Source organism: Triticum dicoccoides, chromosome 3B (genome assembly GCF_002162155.2).
Source record: "Triticum dicoccoides isolate Atlit2015 ecotype Zavitan chromosome 3B, WEW_v2.0, whole genome shotgun sequence".
Taxonomy (NCBI): domain Eukaryota; kingdom Viridiplantae; phylum Streptophyta; class Magnoliopsida; order Poales; family Poaceae; genus Triticum; species Triticum dicoccoides.
Window position 1 is genome coordinate 350,693,320 of NC_041385.1, and position 10,848 is coordinate 350,704,167.

The window sequence follows — 10,848 nt, forward strand, 5'->3', positions numbered from 1 at the left end:
TGGCTTCCCCTGGCGGCAGCTCCGGCAATCTCGAGCTCGTCTCCGCCAGCTCGTGCCGCTGGCTGGACTCCAACAGCGAGTCCTCTGCGAGATCCTACGGCGAGGTCGCTCGGACGCCTCCGCCCACCCCAGGCCAGCCTCCCTCCCTCTAGCGGCGCATGACCCTGCCGCGCCTCCCCCGCGTGCCCCAGCCGCCACCCACCTCGGGCCTCGCAGCGAGGTCCACCGCATCCATGGAGGCACGAAGGTCGACGCGGACGGCTTCAAGGCCCCCCGCCGCAGGAATCGCCGCCGGGGTGCGCGCCGCGACACCGCCCCGTCGACCGCCAATGGCGTCACCATCGATGCCGGATGGTGCCATCCCTAACGTCGTACGGTCGTGGCGGAGCCGCCACCGAGGCTGACCTGTGCTCGCAAGACCCCTGGCCTGCTGCAGGTAGGCCCAACAACTCTCGTCGCTTTTCCAAAAGGGGAAAGCGTCGGGGAAAGAAAAGAAGGGCGACAGGTGCGGCCAGCGCCAAGCCTGCCCCCTTGCGCCACCGTCGCCCACCCCCCTGAAGCCCGTGACCCGACGCCTGCCAGAACGCCGACTGGCCTACGCCTATTGGCTGCGCCCTCCGCCAACCTGCTCCAACCAGACCACCCTTGTCGCCTTCTGCACATGGGGCGGGTCACACAATGACGGAGCCAGATGATTCAAGCTCTGGCATGCATGGAGAACGGGACGGCTCCGCGGACCGCCAATCGCTTGATAGCGAGGTACCGGACTCCCAGTCTTCGGTGCCTACAACCGATCTGCTGTCGGGGCAAAGCAGCGCTTTGTCGCTGTCCCCCCTGACGCCGCTGCGCCCACTGCTGACCAGTCCACGGAGCGCCACCCAGGGCTGGTGCCCTCCGTGTTGACAGCTGGACCAGACCAGGAGCTTCGGGAGGCTTCCGCGCATGGCTCGCCATGTAGGGACACGACCCTGGCTCCCACCGTGGCCCAGCCAGCCCCCGAGGGCCAGTCACCCCCTGAGGCCCATCATGAGGCCCAACATGGAGACATGCACGCGGCGCACGCTGCTGAGTCCACCAACGCCACATCGCCGTGCCCGGCCACGTGTTTCGCGTCCCCTCCAATCACCATGCGCCGCTCCCGCCCACGCGCGCTGGCACCGACGACATGGACACTTGGGGACTTCCTCGCCACTTCCACCAAGCAGATCGATGCTGCCCTTCCACCCCCGGCGGGCGCCCGCGGCGTGTACCACCCAACTTGATCTGGAACATGCGTGGCCTCAATGCGCGCCGCATGGAAGCTCACCTGGAAGAACTGGGCGCCTCCGCGCGTCCATTTCTTCCATTGGCTCGCCCGCTTCGACCGGTGCTGGACGGCAAACCGCCTCGCCCGCCGCGGCCTACAGCACCCGGCGCGATGCCCCCTCTGTGACCAGGCCCCCGAGACCATGCACCACCTCATCCTCGCCTGTCCCTTCGCCCGGCAGATCTGGTACGAGGTGCTGCACTGGCTCCGGCTCTCCTGCGCCCTGCCTGACAGTGAGTCCTCACTTAATGACTGGTGGCAAACGGCGCGGCAGCTCACTCCGAAACCCATGCGCAAGAGCCTCGCCTCCGCGACCCTCCTCATCCCATGGATGATTTGGAAACACCGTAACGATTGCGCCTTCAACCGTGGACGGCCCTCGGCGAATGACCTGCTTACGAAGATCAAGGACGAGGCCGCCCTCTGGGCCAGAGCAGGCGCTCTAGGGCTTCGCGCCATCGTACCACAAACATGGGACGTTCACTGATGTGCTCATGAGCGTTGTAACTGCCTCCTAGGAGGAATGTAACCGAAACTCTCTTTATTTCCAAAGCAATGAAATGCAAGCTCTCTTGTGTTTTCTCGAAAAAAAGCAGTGCTTCCATATTGACCACACAATCGAACGGCTTTTTATGTGGGTGCCTAGGCTAAATGGAACCATCATACCTCTCAAATGCCTATACTTGTTAATTCGAATCTTGAAAACTCAAAGGCCTCATGTTCACTTGAAACTAACTTTATGCTAACTGCTATTTTGATATTTTATTATTTGGTTTCTTACAGGGTCGTAGTGCAAGAAAGCCCAAAACAAATTTTGTTGAAGTCCGCACATTTTTGCACCTATTTAGAAGTTTTAATCGTATGTGGATATTTTTTATATTGGCTTTCCAGGTGATTCATCTTTCTGAAGCACACCAAATTCTTGTAACCTGTAAATATTTAACTCAAATGGCTTGATTTTTTAGGTGATGCTAATAGTTTCATGGAGTTCCTCTGGATCTCTTTCTGGAATTGCTGATGCAACTGTATTCAGAAGCGTTTTAAGTGTCTTTATAACTGCCGCTCTACTCAACTTCATAAAAGGTGTAGTAATTTATCAGTGCTTTCATTACATTGATGCAGATCCACTTTGCTCTGTATTTATTATGTCATGGTCTTCACTAAAGAGATGCTATTTCTGAAACTCCTTAGTTCAACTATTGCAGTGACTTTGGATATATTGCTTACTTTCAAAGCATGGGGAAATATGGAGTGGACACAAATACTCAGATACTTACTAAAATTCTTTGTGGGTATTGCTTGGATAATAATTCTTCCAGTAACATATTCCAGTTCAATTAAAAGCCCATCTGGTGCTGGCAAACTCCTGAATAGTTTGACACGGAATTGGTACAACCAGTCAGTATATAATTTTGCAATCGTCATTTATATGATTCCGAACATTTTGGCTGCCTTGCTTTTCTTGTTGCCACAACTTCAAAATATAATGGAACGCTCAAATTGGCGTGCAGTTATTCTTCTTATGTGGTGGATTCAGGTCAGTCTTTCCTATTTGTAGCAAGCAAATTGCTGTAAAGTGAGCATTGTTAGTGCTTACATAATGTTTTGTTGCCTTTCAGCCAAGATTGTATGTTGCACGTGGTATGCATGAGGACATATTGTCCATTTTTAAGTAAGTGTGTCATATGTCTATCAAATTATTGTTTTTCCTTTCAGTTGAGAATGACAATTCAATGTGAATCAACAGATATGTCTTCTTTTGGGTCGTGTTGCTCACCTCCAAGCTTGCATTTAGTTTCTATGTTGAGGTAAATTTTGAACACTTCATGGAGTACTTTTCTGAAGTGAATACATCTTTAGAGTTTGGTGATTTATTATCTATACTCTTCAGTGCATATACATTAAGAAAATTAAAATGTAATAATTAGTATAAAGCGGATATGAAATTATTAAGTGTTGAGATTTTTCACACCAACGATACCATATAATACAAGGATTCTGGTCCTGTGTTCTGACATGTGTGACATTATCAATGTATAACCTTCAATACTTCAATGTCATTATCAGATGTATAGATATTGAAGAAATTCTACAACAACAACAACAACAACAAAGCCTTTAGTCCCAAACAAGTTGGGGTAGGCTAGAGGTGAAACCCATAAAGATCTCGCGACCAACTCATGGCTCTGGCACATGGATAGCAAGCTTCCACACACCCCTGTCCATAGCTAGTTCTTTGGTGATACTCCAATCCTTCAGGTCTCTCTTCACGGACTCCTCCCATGTCAAATTCAGTCTACCCCGACCTCTCTTGACATTCTCCGCACGCTTTAGCCGTCCTCTATGCACCGGAGCTTCCGGAGGCCTGCGCTGAATATGCCCAAACCATCTCAGACGATGTTGGACAAGCTTCTCTTCAATTGGTGCTACCCCAACTCTATCTCGTATATCATCATTCCAGACTCGATCCTTCCTCGTGTGGCCACACATCCATCTCAACATACGCACCTCCGCCACACCTAACTGTTGAACATGTCGCCTTTTAGTCGGCCAACACTCAGCGCCATACAACATTGCGGGTCGAACCGCCGTCCTGTAGAACTTGCCTTTTAGCTTTTGTGGCACTCTCTTGTCACAGAGAATGCTAGAAGCTTGGCGCCACTTCATCCATCCAACTTTGATTCGATGGTTCACATCTTCATCAATACCCCCATCCTCCTGTAGCATTGACCCCAAATATCGAAAGGTGTTCTTCTGAGGTACCACCTGCCCATCAAGGCTAACCTCCTCCTCCTCACACCTAGTAGTACTGAAACCGCACATCATTTACTCGGGTTTTAGTTCTACTAAGCCTAAACCCTTTCGATTCCAAGGTTTGTCTCCATAACTCTAACTTCCTATTTACCCTCGTCCGGCTATCGTCAACTAGCACCACATCATCCGCAAAGAGCATACACCATGGGACATCTCCTTGTATATCCCTTGTGACCTCATCCATCACCAAGGCAAAAAGATAAGGGCTCAAAGCTGACCCCTGATGCAGTCCTATCTTAATCGGGAAGTCATCAGTGTCGACATCACTTGTTCGAACACTTGTCACAGCATTATCGTACATGTCCTTGATGTGGGTAATGTACTTTGCTGGGACTTTGTGTTTCTCCAAGGCCCACCACATGACATTCCGCGGTATCTTATCATAGGCCTTCTCCAAGTCAATGAACACCATATGCAAGTCCTTTTGCTCCCAGTATCTCTCCATAAGTTGTCGTACCAAGAAAAATGGCTTCCATGGTCGACCTCCCAGGCATGAAACCAAACTGATCTATGTTTTTAAGGCGACGCCTTACCGCCTTAGGGAGGGGGGGCGCTTTGGCGCCTAGGCGACGCCTAGGCGGGCGCTTTGGACGCCTAGGCGCCCAAAGCGGTCGATTTTCCAAAGCGGAGGGGGAGCGCTTCGACGCCTAGGCGTCGCCTAGGCGTCGCCTTAGGGACGCCTTTAAAACATAGAAACTGATTTTTGGTCACGCTTGTCATTCTTCTCAAGCGGTGCTCAATGACTCTCTCCCATAGCTTCATTGTATGGCTCATCAACTTAATTCCACGGTAATTAGTACAACTTTGAACACCCCCCTTGTTCTTGAAGATTGGTACTAATATACTCTGTCTCCATTCTTCTGGCATCTTGTTTGCCTGAAAAATGAGGTTGAAAAGCTTGGTTGGCCATACTATCGCTATGTCCCCGAGGCCTTTCCACACCTCAATGGGGATACAATCAGGGCCCATCGCCTTGCCTCCTTTCATCCTTTTTAAAGCCTCCTTGACCTCAGACTCCTGGATCGCCGCACAAAACGCGTGTTGGTCTCATCAAAGGAGTTGTCCAGTTCAATGGTAGAACTCTCATTCTCCCCATTGAACAACTTGTCAAAGTACTCCTGCCATCTATGCTTAATCTCCTCGTCCTTCACCAAGAGTTGGTCTGCTCCGTCCTTGATGCATTTGACTTGGCCAATATCCCTCGTCTTCCTCTCTCGGATCTTGGCCATCTTATAGATGTCCCTTTCGCCTTCCTTCGTGCCTAACCGTTGGTAGAGGTCCTCATATGCCCGACCCCTTGCTTCACTAACAGCTCGCTTTGCAGCCTTCTTCGCCATCTTGTACTTCTCTATGTTGTCTGCATTCCTATCCAGGTATAGGCGTCCGAAGCAATCTTTCTTCTCTTTAATCGCCTTCTGGACATCATCATTCCACCACCAGGTATCCTTATCTTTGCTTCTCCTTCCCCTGGACACTCCAAACTCCTCTGGGGCCACCTTACGAATGCAAGTCGCCATCTTCATCCACACATTGTCCGCATCCCCTCCTTCCTCCCAAGGGCCCTCCTTAATGACCCTCTCCTTGAACGCCTGAGCTACCTCCCCCTTGAGCTTCCACCACTTCGTTCTAGCGACTTTGGCACGCTTATCCCGCTGGACACAAATCCGAAAGCGGAAGTCAGCAACCACCAGCTTATGCTGAGGTACAACACTCTCTCCAGGTATCACCTTACAGTCTAGGCACATACGCCTATCTTCTCTTCTCGAGAGGATGAAATCAATCTGGCTAGAGTGTTGGCCACTACTAAAAGTCACCAGATGCGATTCTCTCTTTCTAAAGAGGGTGTTAGCTACAATCATGTCATAGGCTAGAGCAAAGCTCAAGGCATCTTCTCCTTCTTGAGTCCTGATGCCATAGCCAAAGCCCCCATGCGCCCCTTCAAAATCTGTGTTAGATGTACCCAGGTTGCCATTGAGGTCTCCACCTATGAAGAGCTTCTCGCCAATAGGTACACTCCTAACCATGTCTTCCAGGCCTTCCCAGAACTGCCTCTTGGTGTTCTCATTGTGGCCTACTTGCGGGGCATACGCGCTGATAACATTAAGAACTAAGTCCCCAACTACCAGCTTGGCCAAGATAATCCGGTCCCCACGTCTCTTGACGTCTACCACTCCCGACTTGAGGCTCTTGTTGATCAAGATGCCTACGCCATTTCTGTTTGCAGCCATCCCCGTGTACCACAGCTTGAAGCCGGTATCCTCCACCTCCTTCGCCTTCTGTCCCCTCCATTTGGTTTCTTGGACGCAAAGGATATCAACACCTCTCCTCACCGCTGCATCAACTAGCTCCCGAAGCTTCCCTGTCAGAGACCCTACATTCCATCTACCTAAGCGAATCCTCCTAGGCTCGGCTAGCTTCCTTACCCTTCGCACTCGTCGAGTCAAATGCGAAGACCCTTGCTCATTTTCCACTACATCCGGGCTACATTGTAGCGCGCCACTAAGGATGCGACGGCCCGATCCTCCCTCACTTGCCACCGTATCTGGATCAAGATACGGCGCGCCACCAGGGGGTGACGGCCCGACCCTTGCCCATTTGCCCCCACACCCGTGTTCCGATGTGGCGCGTCGCTGAGAGGGTTACGCCCCAACAAAAATCTTTTGGGTTTCATCAGCATAAGAGTGGCTGAGTTTTTACGTTGGCTCGCCAAGCCTATCACAACCCTCCTCCTTTACCCGGGCTTGGGACCGGCTATGTTGAGACAACATAGGCGGAGTTATATTGAAGAAATTCTATTTTTGAGAAAACGCAAAACCTCCACGCTTGGATGCAATGGTAGATTGAAAAAGTCATGTTGCCAGGATCAGCCGAGACACCCATTCGAAATGTCACAACCCTTACTTTCTAATCCTTACTTTGATTTTATGTGTTTTCTTGACTGGGTATATTTTGGTAAAATAACGTAGCATATGCACAATCTGGCATATAATTTTGCACATGGGTCTGAAAGGTCTTTGTCTGCTGATTGTTATATCTTTGGAGAAAAATGAAAAAAAAAGACTTTATTGCTTCCTTACTCTGTGCAACATGTCCCATTTTTCCACAGATATCCCCCATGATTGAACCGACGAAGTTCATTCTTGATCAAGTAGTTGGGAACTATGAATGGCATGAAATCTTCCCTTTCTGTAAGTATGTTGTGATATAGCTAGATTGGATTAATGCACAATTTTGGCCCTCTTGCACAAAATTTGGTTCAAAAGTTTCATCTACTTCAGTGATGACATTTTTTTTGATTTTGTACATATTGTTGATGCAACATTTATGCTGCGGTGCAACAGATATAATTGAAAATTAATCATACCACAAGTTCTAATGATGCAATAAGCTTCAGAAAGTTTTTATAATCCTTAATTATGAAAATTATAGAGTACTAAACAGTTAATGCAAGAAATAATATTATTTACTTGAAAGTAGAATAACTTAATTTAACACGCATATATGGATTTAAACAAAAGAAAAACTGCTCGAACAAAAGTGGATATATAGTAAAACCTTACTCAAATTTTAACACTGAGGATTTGGCAACTTTTGCACTTTTCGCATGAATAAATCAATTATGTGGTTTTTGTTTAAATTATATAGCTGTCTATTGCCAACTCGAATAACCTTTTCTTCTTTGTCATCTCTTAACAAATTCTGTGAATTTCCTAAGCATTCATTTTTCATTACTTTCTAATGTTTTGACTTTAGGAATTGGTGTATGTTTTATTTATTGCGTTATGTAACTTCAAATCCTTATCATTGTTAGTTCCTGATAATATTCCTTGTGCTGATTTTTCCTCGAATATCCGTTACTTATTTTCTAGTTTTCTCTTATTTTATTGGAACATGATAGAAACGTTTTTATGTGTATAGTTCAAAGGAAGGTAATATTTCAAGCATAGAATCAAGCAAAAAGTTCTATATTAAACCCCGAATTCTTCTAAAGTTCACTTTCAACCTTTGAACTCTAAAACCGTCTGAGTTACAACCTTGAACTATTGAAACCGTTCACTTTACAACCTCATGTGGGTTTTCAAGTGGTGGCTGGTGTGGATCACACCATCAAGCATTCAGTTCACGCTGTCACGTTGACTGGATGGGCAGGACACTGAGCTCTCATCACTATCTCATGCTGTATGTCTCACTCGGTTCCCTCTATTTACTGATTAGTGACGTAGTGAAGACGTTTTATCCTACTCAGCCAAAACCACTTGTGAATCGATCCAAAGTTGTAAAGCGGAGGATTTTGGTACATCGAGGATGCAATCAAATGATTTAGAGCTCTGTACTGAAGTGGACATTTTTGCAAAGTAGATTTTTTTCCTGTAACTCTGGCGATATTTGACTTATTAATTTCTCTAGAGGGTCAATACTCTAGTTACTAATAGTATTTTTGCTAACTTTCTGTAGTGCCGCACAATCTCGGTGTTGTCATTACTATATGGGCACCAATTGTTTTGGTACGTAATATACAGCTATGGAAGTTCTAACATAAAAATTAACTAATGGAAGTTCTTATGCTATTCTTTTTGTCATAACAACTACCGCCTCGTCTTGTAGGTGTACTTTATGGACACACAAATATGGTATGCTATTTTCTCCACTGTCTTTGGGGGTGTTTCGGGTGCCCTTAGTCATGTCGGTGAGGTCAGTCATCCTTTCCTCTGTCCTTTGTCTTTCCCCTGTGTTTGGGGCCCCTTTTATGAGATGCATGCGTGTACAATGCTAAACTCTGGTGGTTTCATTCTGAATGGAACTAGCGGATGGCCTTTTGCTCTTAAACGAATGTTTGTTTGTATGAAACATTAGTTATCAGATCTTACCTTTTGCTTTTGATGCAGATACGTACCCTAGGCATGTTGAGAGTCAGATTCAAATCAATGCCAGATGCTTTCAGGAAATGTCACGTGGCAGCACATAAAGAGGTTTTATACTCGCAAATGTTTTAGTTTCTTTTGAGTTTTTTGTAATCATCGTTGGCCCATGTGTCCATTTCGAAAAAGCATGCAAATGTGTTATTTCTTCGCTCAAAATACTACTCCCTCCGTTCCTAAATATTTGTCTTTCTAGAGATTTCAACAAGTGACTACATACGGAGCAAAATGAGTGAATCTACATTCTAAAATATGTCTATATACATCCGTATGTGGTAGTTCATTTGAAATCTCCAAAAAGACAAATATTTAGGAACGGAGGGAGTAGGAAGTTAACCCATGCTTGCTAAAGACACGTGGTTTTGACCGACTTTGATATCCTACTTTCCAGCAAGCATTTGATGTGAGGAGCTTCTTTTGTGTTTGGAATTCATTCATCAATTCCTTACGAGAGGAAGACTTCATTAGTGATAGGTTTGCACTGTGAACTTTCTTATATACTAATATAATATGCCATTCACCTCCTAAACCTTTATGACTTTATTTCTCAGAGAGAAGGACATGTTGATGGCTCCATCATCTTCAAGTAATTTACCTGTTGTTCCATGGCCTCCTTTCCTCCTTGCTAGCAAGGTGTGTAATAGGCATATGTGTGCAGATAGATAATCGAATGCTTTTTGTTGCTTTTGCAGAGATGCTCATGTACTTTTGAATATACCAGGTACCAACAGCTCTCCATATGGCCATGAGTTCCAAAGAGGGGGATGAACATGAGCTGATCGAAAAAATCAAACTAGACAAGGACAGATACAATGCAGTTATAGAATGCTACGAGTCCTTGAAAATAATAGTTGTTTGTCTTCTGCTAGACTATAATGATAAAAGGTAAGAACAATACTCGCTTATTTCATGTCGAATTCGAATTTGACATGGGTTAATCTGTTTTATTCTTCAAATATTCAGAATTGTCCATGATATCGATAAAATAGTGCGAAATAGTATGCAAAATAACACACTTTTGGACGACTTCGAGATGGCAGAGATTGGTAAAGTCAGCAACACATTGGCAAAATTATTACAGCTACTGGTAAACACTAAACACACTATTGTTGATTGATCAATTCTTTTTTCAGCACAAAACTCGTTTACTTTTAGTTCTTTCTGCATAAAATGTAGGTTGTTCTAAGTACTAGTATCTAATATTTGCAGAAGAGCGAACCTACTGATGATACTACAGAGAGAAAAATCGTTAATGCATTGCAAGATTTTATGGAAATTACTACACGAGATTTTATGAAAGATGGTCACGGGTAATAACTATTTTAGCTAGCATTATAAGAAAATTTGCTATATTTGAATTATAATGTTTGTCTGGACAACTACGTCAGCATTTTGAAAGATGAGAATGAGAGAAAGCAGAGTTTCACGAATCTAAATATGAACGTGACAAAGGATGCATTTTGGAGGGAGCAGGTCTGCAATCATTACTGGTTTATTTTGTTGTAGTGCTAGTGCTAATTTTTCATACTGAACAAACTGTTTTGGTCTCAGTTTGTCCGGCTGCATTTATTGTTGACTATGAAGGATTCTGCAATGGATGTACCTACAAATTTGGATGCTCGACGTAGGATCACCTTCTTCGCAAACTCACTTTTTATGAAAATGCCGAGAGCACCTCAAGTGCATGATATGATATCCTTTAGGTGTGTATTTTATGTTCTATGGTACTGTTATTCCGAAAGTATGATGATGTATGCACAGTTTATTAAACCATATGGTTGTTGTACTTCATTAATTATTGATTTTTTT

At 45.5% G+C, this 10,848-nt stretch overlaps 1 protein-coding gene across 3 annotated transcripts in view; it reads left to right on the plus strand.

Annotated features, from left to right (window-relative positions):
• The window catches only part of LOC119276047 (callose synthase 7-like), a 33,439-nt gene that overhangs the window by 11,654 nt on the left and 10,937 nt on the right, over positions 1 to 10,848 (plus strand). For all 3 annotated transcript variants that reach the window (XM_037557009.1, XM_037557011.1, XM_037557010.1), the window contains exons 13-28: positions 2,090 to 2,197; positions 2,272 to 2,389; positions 2,512 to 2,843; positions 2,926 to 2,978; positions 3,054 to 3,114; positions 7,227 to 7,308; positions 8,576 to 8,625; positions 8,726 to 8,812; positions 9,007 to 9,090; positions 9,431 to 9,513; positions 9,591 to 9,672; positions 9,761 to 9,924; positions 10,003 to 10,126; positions 10,249 to 10,349; positions 10,428 to 10,512; positions 10,591 to 10,742. In XM_037557009.1, coding sequence (XP_037412906.1) covers positions 2,090 to 2,197; positions 2,272 to 2,389; positions 2,512 to 2,843; positions 2,926 to 2,978; positions 3,054 to 3,114; positions 7,227 to 7,308; positions 8,576 to 8,625; positions 8,726 to 8,812; positions 9,007 to 9,090; positions 9,431 to 9,513; positions 9,591 to 9,672; positions 9,761 to 9,924; positions 10,003 to 10,126; positions 10,249 to 10,349; positions 10,428 to 10,512; positions 10,591 to 10,742 — 1,766 coding nt within the window. The remainder of the gene's footprint in view (positions 1 to 2,089; positions 2,198 to 2,271; positions 2,390 to 2,511; positions 2,844 to 2,925; positions 2,979 to 3,053; positions 3,115 to 7,226; positions 7,309 to 8,575; positions 8,626 to 8,725; positions 8,813 to 9,006; positions 9,091 to 9,430; positions 9,514 to 9,590; positions 9,673 to 9,760; positions 9,925 to 10,002; positions 10,127 to 10,248; positions 10,350 to 10,427; positions 10,513 to 10,590; positions 10,743 to 10,848) is intronic.